The sequence below is a fragment of the Nuphar pumila genome, chromosome 13 (assembly GCF_984573655.1).
Source record: "Nuphar pumila chromosome 13, dmNupPumi1.hap1.1, whole genome shotgun sequence".
Classification (NCBI taxonomy): Eukaryota; Viridiplantae; Streptophyta; class Magnoliopsida; order Nymphaeales; family Nymphaeaceae; genus Nuphar; species Nuphar pumila.
This window is the reverse complement of record NC_143261.1, coordinates 95,349,537-95,368,336: the sequence shown is the minus strand read 5'-3', so window position 1 is coordinate 95,368,336 and position 18,800 is coordinate 95,349,537. Positions and strand designations below refer to the sequence as shown.

Here is an 18,800-nt window from a genome sequence, read left to right as displayed (position 1 = left end):
AGAATCAGGAGTCTCTTTCACCACAACCTGCACCCATATTGCAAACCTTTCGTCCCCATAGCCATCGTAGACTGCAGAGCACGCATTCTGTTATGACATGTATACACCCTCACCCTTAGAATACAAGAACACATCTGCAAACTTATGGAGATTATTCTCTCATACTAAGAAAAAAAACACTGGTCCAAATTTATCAAACATTATTAAGCAGAAGTTTTTGTCTATGACCTAAATTTTGGTTTTATTGTCATCCAGCATGTGCATAAGCTAACCAGAAACTAAAAGTAAATATCTCATAACATCAGACAAGGATAACCCAGTAACTTGAATACATGTCAGTTAGATACTCCAACTAAAATAAACTAAATGTTCGAGGAAAAGAGACCAAGAAATCTTTCAAAAACACTTAAATGACATGAATTACAAACATGTTTGAAGAAAAAACATAAACATTATGGATATCACATAAAGAAACACATACTCCAAGAGAGAAACCAAATTGATATTAAATACACTTCCATGTGCCACCCTCAGCCATTACTCAATTTTAAAAAATGAAGAACAATTTGAGTGACCAAGGTTTATAGCTTTCTATGTGCGAATTTGGTTGGGGAGAGAGGGCTGGCATTTTCAGACACTGATGAAACATAATCGGGCAATGGAGCTTACCCCCAATTGTATAACGCATGAGGAATCATATCAATGCCAGTCCTTGGGTCTATCATGGGTACAAAGCACTCTTCCATAATAGTAAGGGCAACAGATAGTTTAGTGTTGCACTCTGCCATTAATGCAAACTTTTGTGCCAAATGCCCTTTTTGATCACTTTGGATGCATCTCAGAAGCGTCCAAGAAAAACCTTCGCCAATATGGTGCCTGACTCCAATATGAGAACGTAGTCCTGAATAAACCTGAAAGTGACATGGCAGATTAGATGGTTGCACAAAAACACATGCACGCACACAAACCTACATTTATGTGATCCATGTACATGCATGCCCCCACGCAGAAATACAAACATACATGTATATGTACATATCCATGTATCCATGGATGGATATGGTTTATGGGTGTGAAAATGGATGTGTGCATGTAGCGTGGCATGTGCATTCAGCCATTCACAAAGCATTAATGATAGCTTACATGTTTTCACCAGGTTTATCGAAAAAAAATAGATTTGAAAAGTTGGCAGCATGCGAAAGGACTAATCAAACAGCCAACACACTGCACAAAGCTATTTGGAGGTGCTTTGGAAGACGGGCCTGAACAAGAACTCTCAGTTAATTTCATGTTACAGAGCCCTTATTGCCCCTTAAGTGGATGACACCACACAACCCGATTTGGTGTTGGGGAACCAACTCTTTCTCTGAAGCCTTCATGTGGCTTCTAGATAGGAGGAAAACACTGACTTTTCACAGCCTCCAAAAAAAAGGTTGGTGCTGCTAGCTAGTACATGCGTCATTTGGTTTGAGGGAGATGGAAACACTCAAACATCTCTTGCCAGCTATTTGTCATTAAGCTTGCTCTTTATAGATCTAGGCCTTGATGAATGGTGAAGCCATTGGACTACTAAGAGCTATTTGTTAGGAGGCCCTCAAAAAATAAAAGTGTTAAGAAATGGTTGAAAGCTTGGTGTTGTGGATCAAATCCGCTTGGTGGCTTGAGAGGAACAATCAGTATTTTCACAATAATATATTTTCCTTTGATAGTCTTGTGGAACAGACCCCAATTTGATATAATGATTTCTGTTACCAGAGCCCAGCCAGAGAAAGAATTATTTGATCCTTTCTCTTGCTGCCCTTGCAGTTGTCTTTGTAATTCGGTTTAATTGCAAGAGTAAAGCAGCCTTTCTTCTTTCCTTTCATGGTTTACTATTCAGAGATTACCAGCTCCCACATCTTGCATTTATGGATATTTTGTTGCCTCATCCATTTGCATTGTTTAGATAACAACAGCATGATTGAATTACTACAATGTTCGCAAACAATTTTTCGTGATCTGCCTCAGGACCTATGTCCTAAGGTTTAGACACAAAATATTCCACCAGACTCCTAAAATATCAGTTTTTTTCTTGAAACACGAACTAGGGAATGGGAAGCACATCATTCAAAACCATGAGAAAACATCAGTCAAACCCAAGATCTGGAAAATTTGATCCACAATAGGGTTTTGAAAGCATTTTTCAGAATGGAATTTTTCGTATTCCAAGCATTTCTCCAAAAAAGAACTTTTTTGCCAGCATCCAAGAAACAACAAAGCTTGTGTTTGTTGCCAGAATTCCCAGCAAAATATAATTTCTTTTTTCAGATGGTTTATTGAAAAACAAATGTTTTAAAATGGATTCCTGTTACCATGTACCAAAAACCTGAGTAAACGGGTATGGTCCAGACTCCAGTCAAATATTAAACCCTAAACATAGTGTTAGCACCCTTGATGTGACACTAAGAGGAGCATGTTTTAGTACCACATAGAGATGACGATAGATTGCATATGTTCCAAAAATCCAACTAACTGAGTGTTGTTTTACCCAGATTCAGCAAAGCCCATTCACATCCTGAGTAGCCAAACAGGCCAGATCTCATTTTGGTTTTCCACATCTTAATCCAGAAAGGAACTCAACCCAAAATTACCATCTGAAACCCAATGCACGTGAAACTGAACACTATAAACTGCAAATAGCTAACTGGATCCAGATTATATCCATCCACATCTGAATTTGACAAGGAAGCCAATCAGGCCGTTCAAGTATATTTGAGATCACAATGTACATATCCTACACAAATCTGAATCATCTATATCCTCAAACCTACAGGCAGAGTAACTTGGTTTGTTCTTTTAATGCTAAATTAGTGTGTCAAACAACATTTCAGTATGGATTAAAAATTTAAGGAACAATTTTCTTATCAAGGGACGTTCCACTTTTATATCACCTCACCTGGTACGTATCCTACACAAATATGAATCATCTATATCCTCAAACCTACAGGCAGAGTAACATGGTTTGTTCTTTTAATGCATTTAGTGTGTCAAACAGCATTTCAGTATGGATTAAAAATTTAAGGGACAATTTTCTTATCAAGGGACGTTCCACTCTTATATCACCTCATCTGGTATATGCTGTAAATATAATATCCCCAACTGATAATACATGTTTTCCTCTAACTGTCTCTTCCATTATAATTAAGATCACAAAAAATAAAAATAAAAACATTAAAAACTTGTACAATAATCAGCTTTACTGGTTAGTTATATCATTCTTACAATTCAAAATTTTGCTCTTAGCAGAACCACTCCACACCTGAAACATATTTGTCAGAAGCAGGTGTAAATGTAGAGCAAGGCAACTATGCCATGAGCATGGTCAGAGATCTTTTCATGGATTCCAGCATGGATGTCAGAACAGAAGATTGCAGGAAAATTACGGCCTTTTTGACAAGTTTGTAAGTGCTCTTACACATAAAACCAACACAGAGCAACAGATAAATGATGAATCTTTGGCAACACATCCACAAACATGATGATTGTGAAGTTGGTTTGACATTTCAAAACCAAATAATAACCCCAATACAGGATTTGCCGATCTTGCTACCATCCAAAGAAATTAATTAAAGAACACAAAAGGGACTTTTGAAGAACGAGTACCTCCTGACAGCTTTCTCCACAAAACCACATCTCTCCGGTTGACTCATCTCCTTCACATCTAACTTTATCAGTCAGGCAAGGCTTATGATCTATTTATCAAATAGCATATATTATATCAATAATGGTCCACAGCTTAAGGTTTATGCATTCAAAGATTATAAAAAAAGTCAACACATTTTCAGTTAGCAAGGAAGTACATTTGCGCTCGCACTGTGCACACTGCAATAGTATTGAAGAACCTAAAGCCTCTTTCTGAAGGGTTGCTTCATCACAAATCTCACAAGTGCAATATGGGCAATACCAATTGTCATCAGGAAGCACCTGAATGCATTACCACAAAAGTACAAGGATCAGGAACCTGCTTCATAGATCATAAGCCATTAACCAAACACTTGCAGCTATTATTATCAGAAGAAAGGTTTACAATTTTATCAATTATGTGACACATCAGATAAGGATATGAATAACAAAAACCCAAACAAAAATGGTTTATCAAAAATAAAAAGAAAAAAAGTTCCTATACATGACAGCCAAATAATACTAATATTATAATTATGTCAGAAGTAGGAGGAATGTTAGCGCTGATAGATAAAACTATTCAGCCTAAAAGTCAACATGTTGTAAACTGCTATCACAGTCATTTGGATTCAGAAAATTCTAATGCATGACCTGTATGTAGGGGTGGACATCGGGCCGAGTACTTGTCAGGCTTTCGGGTAACTGGCCTGGATGACTTGGACTTCAGTGGCCATTTGGTGACCAGGCCCGATAAAAGTCGAGCCAAGCTCAACCGGATAAGCTATCGGATCAGGCTCCAGCATCATGGTCAGCCCTAGTGTTGTAGTGCATCGTACGATACGTATCACATCTATGGGGTGCCCTGATATGATACACACATATCTCAATACAGGTGCGTATCAAGTGTATCTTACAATAAGCCCAATATCTTAAAATACACCCTGATGCAAGGCCTGTATCATATGCTAAAAATGCATTTTAAGTTGCACTTATCTTGATTTTTTTTTTAACATGCAAGGCCCCTTGAGACCAGTTCATACTCATTCCTAATGAGCTTCAGGGTGACTTGGGGAGATTTCTTCCAAAAAAGGGAAGTTGAAGATGATGATGATAATCATGATTGACATTATCTAGTTCATTGTTGTTTGACTTTTGAAAAAAATGATGATGATAATCATGATTGACGTTATCTAGTTCATTGTTGTTTGACTTTTGAAAAAAACTATGTAAATTTTTTAGGTATTGAAAAGCAGTTTATGATCTTGTTTTTGTTTATGTAAACACACATTGTTATGGATCTTATGACTTATTAGCTTAGCTTCATTGTTTAATATGCATATTATTTCATAGTTTGTGTTTTTCTTGTAAGATATGTATGCCACTTATAGCATATTATCTTGATTAACAAATGTTCTACATCTTATGCATGCAATTTATAGCACATAATTGTTTTGATATGCGATATTATATATTTATCTTATGCACTCATGATTGTTTCTTATGTTATAATTTTTTTTAGAATTTTTTCTGATTTTTTTGGATTTTTTATTTAAAACATATGATTTTTTAAGATACGATACTGATTTATTTTGGGCCCAGCCGATACGGGTTATGACACATTTTTTACAACCTTGGTCAGCCCGAGTCAAGCCCTTATACTCGATATTTATTTACGTTATATATAAACATAAAATATACCATCTTTACTTATTGAGTCGTCAGATAATGGGTCAAGCTCCGTGAAAATTCAAAGCCCGGCCCATGATAGTGCTCTCTATGGATTAAAAGGTGGAACCCTCTCTTTTTTATAGGCAATGAGAGACTTTCCACTCTCTTCCCCTCTTCAATATGAAATTATGTTGCTCTTCATGCATGAATTGTTTCCCCTTGTAAATGTATTTCTATTAATGTGCTCTCTCTCTCTCTCTCTCTCTCTCTCTCTCTCTCTCTCTCTCTCTCTCTCTCTCTCTCTCTCTTAAATGCACACTATCTCTTTTTCTGTTTTAAAAAGGGACACCAGCTTTTTTACTTTTTACACATTGCATTCCGAAAGATGACTGCATGTTGATTAATCCTGTATCAATGAGTGAGAAGAGAGACAAGGCCCTTCCAAGGCCTATAAAATGAGATCCTCTACTGCAGAACCAACCTTATATTTGGTAACCCATGCATGGTGAACAAAACCAATTGAAGTCGGGTCTGGCCCGACCCAACAATTATCAGATCGGAGACCAGGCTCTTGGCAGCTTCAAAGTCCAACAGGTTAATAGGTCCTTTTGTCAGGCTGGCCCAGATCGACCCGATATCCACCCTTACATGTATGTCCACATGATCATTACAAGTAGAGAAGTACAAGGATAGAGTAACAATGAATCCTCCGAATTCATCGAAGGATCACAAACAACACTTACTCCATACTTATGTAAGGTATTGACTAGCTGACTAGGCATGGATCAACATCAAGAATGTCATTTACCATAAGAGATCTTGTCAAAGAAATTCAAACACAGCCAGTATCTCTAAAATGAAGAAATATGTGGCTTAAGTATAATGAAAAAAGAAAAAGCAGACAAGGAGAACAGAAAAAAAAAATGGGAGAAGTACCAGATGCAGGAGTTGCCCTTTCCTTTATAAGGAAATATGATTTAAGTGAACAAAAGAGGAAGTGTTGCACAAATAAGAGCACAAACTAGACAAAGAGAAAGAATAGTGGACAGGCGAAAATGGAACAAGATCATTCAGAGAATCATGGATCAGCCAGCTAACATTTACAAGAATGGCAATAAAGAAAACCTGCTAAGACTAGAATAGATAAAATAACCAGAGGACACATAGGCTAGGGAAAATATTTGCTACAAATGAAGGCAGAAAAATATTGAGTAAAAATCACCTTCTTTTCATATTTTTTTCTACTTTTTTAAAGATAAGACACTACAGGTGATCTACAAGGTTTGTTTAATAGAAAACGGTTTCCAATCATGTGATTGTGACATGTAATCCATGTCACATAAGGGTGTGGGTGTCAATGCGAGTACAAAGGGTATGGCACAGGAGTTTTTAGAAGTACGGATATAAAGGCACGGCTCTCTCTCTATCTCTCTCACTCTTTAACCCCATATATATTCTAGATCTGATCAGGATACATTATGTAAGATAGATGAAACTGTGGGTGTTTTTGTAAATTAAACAGTTTATTTCTTTTCTACTTACATCCTTTAGTAAAAGTAAAAAGGGAGTGAGGCCATTTTTTAAATTTGAATAGTTTGTCACGGGGTGTAGGTATTCATTTACTAAACGATGGACCAGGAGCTCTCTCTCTCTCTCTCTCTCTCTCTCTCTCTATATATATATATATATATATATATATATATATATATATATATTTATATATATATATATAGGAAAACCCATTTCTTCGAACGGGTTTTCCTTCGAACACGTTCGAACGAGTGGCGTAATGCCGCGCATTCTTTTTTTTCGCAAAAAGGACCCAGAGATTTAGAGGCGGTTAAGACTGGCGCTAAATCTCTGGAGCGCGCAAAAAATGATGAATCGTCGCTGTTTGATCACGGGGATCAACAACGATGGTTTGTCCAACGTAAGGGTTACTCTCTCTCTCTCTCTCTCTCTCTCTCTCTCTCTCTCTCTCTCTCTCTCTCTCTCTATATATATATATATATATATATATATATATATATATATGTGTGTGTGTGTGTGTGTGTGTGTGCCATAGGAAAACCAAGGAGGATGAGGAGGTAAAGGTCTCTCTCTCTCATCACCAATAGGTCTGGGAAACAAGCTGAGCCGCTTGTGGTTCAGCTTGCTATGATCTCCATCGTGTTCGGATCATGTAGTTGGCTAGCCAAGCACGAACAAAGGGTGCTCGGCTTGGTTCAGCTCGTGTAAGCCCATATGAATATAAGATATAGAATTTTAGTGCAATATCTATCACAAAAGGTAGTTTTGTATTGTTGGTAAGGTTATACGACACATAAAAGAGAGATATTCAGTTCAAATCTCATTCCTGTCAACGCTAAAATACATGTTTTCTTACGAGCCAGCTTGTGGCTCGGTTCAGCTGACTCGAGCTTGACTTGTGATTGAGCTTGGGTCACTTAGTTATGAAAATGAGCCAAGCCCGAGAGCGAAGCTTGAACAAGATGGACTCGACTCGTTCAGCTCGTTTACCAGCCCTAACCACCAATAGACGAGGGTGTTGTGGATGGTTTGTTCTTGTGGGGTTGAGTCAAGGGCAGGAGAAAAATGGCTTCACCCCTTTGACCAAGCCAAAATTTATTGTAGAAAAAAAACACAATGGGGCTTCAAGTATTAGGTGGGAGTCAACTCCAACCCAACCTGTACCCCATAATCATACCCGTGACAACATGGGTACCAAGGGTACATGTGCATACCAATGTTAAGCAGCATACAAGTGGGTTTGTTAATGGCTTCACAACTAATGGCCTAGAATGCACCAAAACTTCACAACTCAAAAAATTGTATTTATGCACAAGAAAAACACAAGCAAAGTACAATCTTTAGCGAATAAACCATATTGAACACATGGTCAGATTGAATCCATACGACTTGCACATATGATTTCTAACTCAATAGTTTGTGTACCTTCACATTCATACTAAATGTTTACCCCTGGGCTATCCAGTGATCATCTATCCATTTCCCAATAAGAGACTTCCCATGTCCTAAGTACTCTAACTCGTAATGCGGTTCTAAACCAACAAAATATGGAAAAAAATCCTACCTACCTTTTCTGGCCTTGCATTTATCATACCATCCATTGAACCAAGATTGATTTCAGGTCTTTAATGTACAAAAATAGCAATGGAACCTACAGCACTGATCCAAAAAACTAAATGTGAACTATGCCAAGAACTTGCCTTCATATTAAGCAAACACCTTCAGACCAAGCAATAAACAGTCAGACATATATCCACCAACAGGCATGCATCAAAAGGCCAACCTTACCTGGGCTAGAAACTGAGTGCACCCCAAGAACAATGCACATAAATAGAACATGGGAAAATCCAAACATCCTCAAAAATTGATTACATTATAGTTCCAAAACTTCAACTTATATTTATTATTTAATGTCTTAAACTATCACACACACACACACACACACACACACACACACACACACACACACATATATATATATATATAGAGAGAGAGAGAGAGAGAGATACACACACCAAGCATGTCAGTGTTGTGTTCATACCTGTATCCCAGACTATGTGACACAGTTTTAGCCCTTATTGACTCAACAAGGCTCCCCATTTGATCAGTAACAAAATTTGCTAGATCCATAGTTCGAAAACCCAATGACTCATGACCCAACTTGTTGGTTCTCGACTCAGGTCTTGTGTCAACCCAGTGACTAGGCTGGGTTTTGATAATTCCTATTTCATATATAAAATCACTATAAATATATTGTTACAAATAGAAATTTTAAGGTCACCAAACTAGTACAGCAAGCATGACAATCAGAATCAGTTAATATTATGATGTATAATTTATAAACTATCCAATTCAACAATTAACTGTCATAAAGAAAACTTTGTTGTGAAATTGTAATATTGAGCAATCAAGATTTTCAATGAAAAACCAATACCAAAAATATTTAAAACAGCCAATAATAGCAATTAAAATAGGAAGAATATTACATCTTATTGAAATTATGTTAGAACAGGATCATGCACATTCAATTCTATTTTCATCATTAAATTTCTTATATATGATGTTAACCATGTGTAATTAAAACTAGAAAAGCTGAAAATATGAAAGCACAACCACACAGTCACAAATCTCATTCTCGGGTTTTTCTCAGCAAGTGAAAATCTTGGGAGAAATTCAAGGTTTATGTTTTTCTAGGAAAAATATCAAAAAAAATCTCGGCATATTCATGATCTAAAAAAAATATATGAAGCATATCGAAAAACTTATTAAATACATTAAAATTTATTAAAAACTAGTTACTTACAAATTCATTAAAATCATGATTTTCTCATTTAGGAACAAATATAAGGTTTCCTATTCTATTACAATCTAACTATGATTTAAAGTAAGGTTTTTGCTATATTAGAAAGGTTTCCTATTATTAGGGTGTGTTATAGTTATGTAATGGGACAAGTTTTAGTCCCATATCAATGAGGGAGAAGAGAGAGCACCCCAAAATGATATATAAAAAGCTTCCCATTCCCACCTTTCCCTTCACATATAGCATGGTTCTCTTTACTGAGAACCGTGAAAACAAAGAAAAGGAAAGGTACTTTTGAATTAATTCAAAAGCTCTTTCATTTTCAAGGTTCTTTCTTTATTGAGAACTATAAAAAATTAAGGGGGCATTTTGTCTATTGACAAAAAACACCCTTCATGAAAAATTATCAGCCTGTATTTTATTGTGCATTTATCAAAAAATCCCTGTTTGCAGCAGATGAACAAAAATATAAATCAAACAGGAAATATATGAGAGATTAAGAGGGAAAGATAGAGGGAGAAGAGAAACAGAGAAGAACAGAGTGGAAGAAAGAAATATGTGAGGAAGAACTCATAGGGCACAACCTGCCCCTTCTCTTTTCTATTTCACTAAAGTTAGAAAAAGGACAAGATTACCCTTGTACAAATAAAATATGCCAGCTATATACAAAGACTTATATGGACAGTCAAACATGTAAATGTGAAATAGAAAAAACTAGACTTAGGACTACATTCCTATCTCATAATAGTCACGATGAAATCATGAGACATTAAAATATAGTCATTTTTAAAAAATATCGTGTTTTAAACATTTATCTTAAACATTTTTAAACGATATAGTCATGAAAAATATCACAATAAAAACAAGGGGGTTTGGCGTAGTGGGGTGGGGGCCTTGGCTGCTAGATGGGCAGTCAAAGGTTCGATTCCCATGGGAGTCGCCCCTCTCCTCAAGCCAACGCTTAACATAGGCCCCAGGGGCAGGGGTCCTAGCCTCAAAGTTTTACGCTGCTGGCACGATGACCGTAGGTATGGCAAGCCGAGCCAGCACGACCAGGTCTTCGTGTCGGGTGCGGTTTCTTCGAGTTATAAATAAAAAAATGTTTATTTTACATTTTAGTAATATTTTGAATTTTCACGCAATATTCAAAATATCAACGAGATTTGTAACTATGCAACCACAAATACCCCATTCTCAAAATCTGAAGATATGTGCAGACTTGATCAACCAATTGGGTTAACCTAGAAGGGTTGACTCAGAAAATCACTAGTTCAGCCCGCTGGGTTTTTAAACGATGGCTGGATCTCACATCTATAATACACATGATTCTATATACTCAAATGATTTTTGGTGATGGTGATGCCAAAAACTAGTCTCAAAGAGCAACACATCCTTCACTGATATCCAGCACTGTCAGAATACAGAATGTTGCTCAATGCTCAGATAGACTAAACAATGATTCAATAGCATAACAGAGTTATGCCACATGGACACTGGTGCAGGTGGAAAGTACAGCATGGGTATGGCATGAAAAGTTTGAAAATGTGGGTATGAGGATGCAGCAACACATACAGCACAAAGTACAAGGATCCACACACACACACATATCCAAAATTAAGACAAAAAATTTATGGGTTTTCACCAAAATAGAGAACGCAAACCCCCACCCCAAAAAAAATGATAGGTCCCAAGTCGTGTTCACAAAAATCGAAGAAAACCATCAAGTTCTGATGCAAAAGAGTTTTCCAAAAGAAATTCAATGGTTTCTGTGTCTTTTCTGAAAAAAAAAAGAAAAGAAAAAGAATGAAATTTCTTTCCTCAAAACATTGAAAACCCCCCAAAAGAAATGGTTTTCTTCCATTCCATTTCGAACATAAAGGGCATGTTTGCAACGCCCTGTGGTTTTTGGATTTTCTCAAGATCAGTGAAACATCAGAAAAGTACAAGTTGGGATGTGATTGGCAGCTTTAATTGTTTTTGCCTTGAAACTTGTGAAAGTTGGTCACAAGATTGACCTTGTGACCAACAATCCAGCTTCTACTTTCTTAGCTGTGATTGTTCATCCCCACCTGTAATCAAAGCAAACATGCCCAAAATAGAACAAAAACCTGAATTTTTTCTGCTGAAATAAGTGGAAACCTTGATGGGATTGAAGAGGGGCCTAGTTGAAAACACAAATTGACACCACTCGAAATTAATGTCACTGTTGGTTGGGTTGCTGGAAATTGCAACTGCAGTCACTAGAGAAGTCACCATAAGGGACAAAATATCATCAGTTTGAGTTACTGAGGGAAAGAGAACAGGATATCGGCTGAATGGCTTTATCGACCTTGTTTGAAAATGGATAGAAATGGCTGGTTGCTTGTTGACCACGCCCAACACTGCATTTACCTTTGCCTGACCATGTCCTGTACCATGAATAGAGTGGCCTCCAACAGAAACCAACTGGGCCATCTTTCTTTCTTTCTTTATGTTAGCTAACCAATGGGACAGCTACGAGCCATCATAGGGAGGAAGAAACTCTAGGCAGATGATTTTTAAAAATAATATTTATGATATTTTAGGCCTTATATAACCACATAAATATGCTATAAACATGTTACATAGGTGCAGAAAATTGCAAACCTGATTCTTCAGGCAAGTGTGATGAAAAGTAGATGGGCAGTTGTCACAACATATCAGTTCACCTCCATCCCCACAAACTCCGCACGTATCATCATTAAGGTCCACCTCATCAACTTCCTTTGCACGTAAGCTCCCTTTCCTCTTCTTGTACTCAGCTGACCAAGCCCGTAGCTGACAGAGGGTGAATGGTTCACCACGACCCACAAAAAGATTCAAAGAGGAACGACCGACTTTGGAACCAGCGTGAATCTTAAAATCTGACAGGGAAAACAGCTTATTGCAGCACTTGCATAATAGCCCATCCCTTGTAATCCATCCATCTTTAAATGATGCCTCATTTTTGGGGTTCTGGTACCAAACTACCTCATTCTCCAATAAAGCACCACAATCAATCATCCAGGATAGGACCGTCCTTTTGTACAAGGTAGATGTGACAGTAGACAGTTTCCCATCCAATGAATGCAGTCCACCTTTGTTAGGACTTCGTGGAAGCAATTTGCAGCCTCTTCTTTGACTCTTGAGTTTTCTTGCAGTTCTTGGTGTTGACTTCCTTGCTTTGAGTGCAAACTGCTTACTATTGAGGCTGAATTCTTTGTTTTTTATTATAGCTGCAATCAAGAGATCATCATCATTTATCTGACAGCCTTTTTTATTTGAAGCCTGCCCCTCCTTTATTTTCTTCAGTGCATTTTCATTCCTGACTGTGCATTTATACACCTTCACAGTTTTGACATTTCTTTCAAGATCAAGAGATATATCATCCGTGGGAACCTTAACTGGGTACATATCATCCATGGGAACTTTAACTGGGGTCTTCCTTTCATCATCTACAACAATTGCTTGTTTATTTAACACTTGGCAATTACACGGGGAGCAAGATTTTTTAGTTCCTTTCGATCTTTTTGTAGCTGGAGATTTTTGGGCCCTTTTTCCAAGGTTACAAACTTTGTTCTCCTGGCTTTTGGCTTCATGAACGACTGAAGCATCGAGTTCCGCATCAGAGTTGCACAACTTGTTTGCTTCAAGTGCCAATAGCTTCTTAGGCTTTTTGGACAACTTGTTCAATGCATTCAATACTTTAGACTTGGAAATTTTTGATGCACGACTGCTGGGCTCTCCAAGAGATGTAGAGAATATGGTTTCCTTGGATCTCAAATCACCAAGAGTTGGCCTGGTATCTTTCCAGTAACCTGAGACTCCTCTGTCGCATGCAATGCAATCATGAGTACCAATACAAGAATCCTTCCTGCGAGGACTCTTACGACAGCCAAGATACAGAAGGCTCTGATCTCTATTATCATGTTTGTCAGTATTTGATGCCTGGTTAATAGCAGACACCTCTCCTTTGTACACAAGGCTACCGTTACAAGGTTCTTTCATCCTGAGGGACCGCTGGCCAGCTAGAGAACGAATACACAACAGCTTCTCTCCTACTGTTAGTTGTCCAAATGATTTTTCTCCTTGATTTAATCCCTCTCCAACTGATTTTCCATGCATCTGCAGACCCATTTGACACCCATCATCATTTGAGTCAACAAGCAAGAAATCTGAGGCTTTGTTTGTTAGTGATGTACTAGTTGTCTCCAGCCCGTGGGGAGTTGGAATAATTATGGAAGAAACGTCAGGTGTCACAGAGGATGATGCTTCCAGTGACAGCATTTCAACACCCTGGAGATCAGAATTCTTGTCAAGAATGCACATACATCTTCTTGAAGCAGAAGATCCTCTCCCCATGCTGTTACCAAACACGTCTTCACAGGAGGCGTTCCTTATGCTCCTGAGACATTGAGACCAGTGCTGATTGCATTGTATCAGCCCTTCAGCTGGGTAAGGTGTTTTAACAAGTTCATGTGATTCAGGGTCAAGTTGTGGTTGTTCAGTTAGCTCATTTTTACAGGAGACTGAACCTTTTCCAGAGATGTCCTGACAATTGTTCGCTATGTTTTTGTCCCTTCCTTGCATGTTTTCAGCATCTAATGATGTCTTATGCAGGCCTTCACTTCCTTCACCATACAAAACCTCTGTCAACTTACTCTGTGTGCCTTCTGATTCTAAATGAGGTGCTAAGCTCAAGCCCAATCCTCCAGGCTCCTTACATGATCTGGGGAGCTTTGACATCCTTTTCATGACCAAACGCTTCGACACCCGGCAGCCATGAAAGTTCTCAGATGCTCCCTTCAAAGAGTTTGCATCCCCTGTGTCTTTTAGTGATTGTAGCCTTTCAATAAACAGCATAGTTACAAAGGGATCAAGAAGCATCCATTTATCTATTAATGCAAACTTACAACCCATATGTTGCACCTCCCTTTCAACAAAAGCCAAGGCATCAGTTAACTCGGCCCAAAAATCAGTAGCATCCACCCACTTTCTTTCAGCTGATTCCATCTTAGGCTTGCTCCTGTTACAAAATAGCATTGTAGCAGATGCCTTCCATGCTTTGACGGCTGAAGCATAACGGATCCGTTTACACCCAGGTGTCACATAAACTGAATCAACAGTACCTGTCTTGGTTCTGTGGCGGAACTGTACCTCAAATCCAGCAGCAACAAGAAAATCTTTTACATGTTGCCAGAGCCTCGCACGAAGTTCAGCAATAAATGTCTTCTTCCATGATGATTTAACCTCATCTGAGATTAACAGCAGTGCTTCCCTTGTTCTCTTTTTAGCATTTTCCCCATCAATGTTTAGATATGGCATGTAAACTTCAGGTGTAGCAATTGAGTTGCTCTTATGAATATGGGCAGGGCCTTCCTGTGAAATGGGTGATGTGCTGACCACCTTTGCATCCCTGGCTTCCTTATCCAAAACACAATTTGGACTTGCCGCATCCAAACTGCAGGTCTCAGAAACGGCCAACGTGTTCTGGCATGGTTGTGGGCAATTCAAGTATTCTGCAACAGATCCTCTGCCATTCAATGATATTTTTTTCTTAGCAGGATCATCATGAGACAAAATATCAACTGTTGAAGATCCAGCCACTCTTCCTGCCATATATTGAACCACCTGCCTATCTTCAAGAGTAGCAACTGCACTTCTCTCATGAATCTTGGGGGCAGAGGTTTCCTGCAAAACATCAATGGTTTCCTTATCCAAAACAACATTTGGACTTTCCATATCCAAGCTGGAGATTTCAGAAGAGCCCAGCATCTTCTGACATGATTCCGAGCAATTTGAGTATCGTTGCTTGTGTCCACTACCATTTAGTGAGATTTGTTTATTAATAGGATCATTGTGAAACAAAATATCATCAATTGAAGATTCAGCCAGTGGTCCTGTTATATGTTGAACTGCCTGTCTCTTTTCAAGAGTAGCAACTGCATTACCCTTATGAACCTTAGGGGTAGAGTATTCTTGTGAAACAGGTGATGTGATCAGCATATTTGCATCCACGGCTTCTTTGTCCAAAACACCATTTGGACTTGCCATATCCAGCTCCAAGCTGGAGGCTTTAGAAAGGGTCATCATCTTCTGACATGATGGCTGGCAACCCGAGTTTTCTTGGTTGTATCCTATACTGTTTGCTTCAACCACTGGTTTTGCATTATGCCAAACCACCTGCCTATCTTCAAAAGTAATAATTGCATTAATCTCATGAATCTTGGGGACAGAGCTTTGCTCTGAAACAGGTGATGTGATCACCATCTTTGCATCCCCAGCTTCCTTATCCAAAACACCGGTTAGATTTTCTGTATCCAAGCTGAAGGTTTCAGAAGGGACCAACATGTTATGACATGATTGCTGGCAACACGAGTTTTCTTGCTCATATCCTATATTGTTCGCTTCAGCCACTGGATTTGCATTATGTCGAACCACCTGGCTATCTTTAAAAGTAATAACAGCATTAATCCCATGAATCTTGGGGACAGAGATTTGCTCTGAAACAGGTGATGTGATCACCATCTTTGCATCCCTGGCTTCCTTATCCAAAAGACCCTTTAGACTTTCGGTATCCAAGTTGAAGGCTTCAGAAGGGCCCAACATGTTATGACATGATTGCAGGCAATTTGAGTTTTCCAGCTTGCATCCACTACTCGCTGATGATATTTGTTTCATACTAGGATAATCATGACATGCAATATCATCAACTGAAGATTCTGTTATAAATCCTTTTATACGTTGAACCACCTCTCTATTATCCATTGGTTCAGTGGCATCATCTACCACTTTGGAGGGCACCGGATGAATGAAATCATTCCGAACCTTTTCATCGGGTTTTGAGCTCAATATCCCAGAAATACTCTCTGAAGATGCATCAATCATACCAGAATCAGGAATGTCAGAACACAATTTTGCCCGCTTGATCTTTGCACCTTCAGACTCCAATGCCGCTGGCAAACAACAGTATTCTATAATGGAGGTTGGTTTAGGACATAACTCAGTTCCAACTCCAAAATTCCCCTTCAAAGGCCCAAAATTTGTACTGGAAGTAAGATGATCGCATACATCCACCATTTGAGAACAAGACTGATCTTTAATAATTAAATTTGTGTAACTGGAAACCAAAATCCCATTCATGTTACTACCTCCAACTTCCACAGCATTACCTAACTGGGATGACACACAATCATTTGAATCAAGCCCAACAATGGCACTCTCATTTCCTGTCTTCCCAGTTGCATTCTCATACAAATCATTAGTTTGATGAAAAGCAGCAGAAAATATTCGGTATTCACTCTCGGACCCTTCAAGATCGCCGCCATCATCTACCAAACTTCCAATTTCTTCTCCAAATAAAACTTTTACAGTCTCCTCCTCGCTAAAACCCCAATCTCTTTTTCTTTTGGCAACCATTTTTAATCATTCCCCGGGAAAAAGATAACACGAAAACAACAAAACCTCCAAAAAAATCACTTAATCCTTTCAGTATTAATGATGAAAGACCAATGCCGGAGGTAAAAGAATGATTTACAACTAAAAGAAAAAAGGAATAATACCATCATTCCCGGCCATAAATGAGAAGAGCTACCAATTATGTCATCCAGAAACCCGCAATACCACCCAAAAAGACGATCCAAAGATATCCGAGGAACTCTGCCAAAAAAAAAAGTCCCCCCATTTCTTCGATCAAACACCCAATGTATGCATATATTACCCAAGAGAGAAGTTCTTCAATAATTTCCAAAAAGAAGCAAACCCAAGTCTACCCAAAATCCCTAAATTATAGCCAGTGTTTGCTCTTCCAATAGCCATAAACACCTAATTCCAAATCACCAAAATCCCAAAATTCAACGGGGAAGCTGTGAATCCTCCATTAATATCCCATTTTTTGCCAGAACTATATCAGAAAAAAAGAGATCCAGACGCAAAGAAACCCCTACATTCACAACGCCAACCAAGCGTCCCAATTTCAGATGCATCAAGATACCAACAGCTAAATCCCTAAACCGCAATTTCCAAATACCACCAACCCCAATCCAACTGCCCTTTCTGATCAGATACCTAAGAAACCCACATCAATACCCCACGTTTCTCTTCAACCCAAAATATAAAAAAAAACACATTCAGAGCGCAACCAACCAAACCCTAGAGAGAAAAGAACAACCCAGAAGCCCTAAAGCCATAAATTTTTTGTTCCTTCCATGACCACCAATTCAAAACAGAATCCATTGGGAGAGCTACTTACCTCTGAATTGAATCAGCACACACAGGAAGAAAGAGCCAGGGTTTCCCTTCCTCCTTCCTCCGTATGAGAGAGAGAGAGAGAGGGCGTCCTCAAGAGGGCAAGAAGAGCAGAGTGGCGATAAACAAAAATCCCCTCCCTATCCACCACCCTTACTTTTTTAACTGTACCCCTCTCTCTCTCTCTAATATATATAACAATTTGGGGTTTAGGGTTTGGTTTGGGATTACGAGAGTTGTTAGCTCACATTGTGGTCCTCTGCTCCCACTTTCCCTCCCCATTTCTTTCTTGCCCCTTTTTTTTAATTTGTAGGAAACTTTGTTATGAAAAGCTCGCTCTCTCTCTCTCTCTCTCTCTAACTTTTGGAGAGTTGGCGTTAGGTTTGGGATTCTGGGAGTTGTTGATTCACATTGTTGTCCCCTGATCCCACTTTTCCCTCCCCAATTCTTCTTGGCCATTTTGCTAATTTGTAGGAAGCTTTGTTACAAAAAAGTTTCTCGTTCATTCCACCACTTGTTTGTGTCCTGCAATTTTGTAGGAAGTTTTGTTACAAAATTTCTCATCTCTTTCTGAGTCCGGATCGGGTGCGATCACATGGCACAAAATTTGTGCATGAAGCACCTCATAACCCTCTATCAGGCCTGTCCTCAAGATGGAGGGTGATCAGGTGCTTAACGCACAAATATTTGTGCAATCATATTGCACCTGATCTTTTGGCTCTCTTTAATGCCCCTATATTGCAGCTTCATTTATTAGTGGCTTTTCTAGTTTTTGAGTGTTAACGGCTACTGACACGGTTGATTCTCTTTATCCCTATTATTTAAAAATCGACTTGGTGATGTGATACCTCTTTTACTTTTTCTCTCTTTTTTCGACCGTTATTACAAGGGGTTGGGG

The 18,800-nt window shown here is 38.5% G+C and overlaps 1 protein-coding gene across 2 annotated transcripts in view; it reads right to left on the bottom strand.

Annotated features, from left to right (window-relative positions):
• LOC149819298 (uncharacterized) overlaps positions 1-18,047 on the bottom strand; it is a 41,896-nt gene extending 23,849 nt beyond the window's left edge. Inside the window, exons 1-5 of one of the 2 annotated variants that reach the window (XM_089984922.1) lie at positions 17,907-18,047; positions 12,284-17,754; positions 3,840-3,963; positions 3,643-3,731; positions 670-911 (exon numbers count right to left, since the gene is read on the bottom strand). In XM_089984922.1, coding sequence (XP_089841048.1) covers positions 670-911; positions 3,643-3,731; positions 3,840-3,963; positions 12,284-17,074 — 5,246 coding nt within the window. In that variant the 5' untranslated portion in view covers positions 17,075-17,754; positions 17,907-18,047. The remainder of the gene's footprint in view (positions 1-669; positions 912-3,642; positions 3,732-3,839; positions 3,964-12,283; positions 17,755-17,906) is intronic. The other variant, XM_089984923.1, reaches the window with a different exon arrangement.
• Between the last annotated feature and the right edge of the window lie 753 nt (positions 18,048-18,800).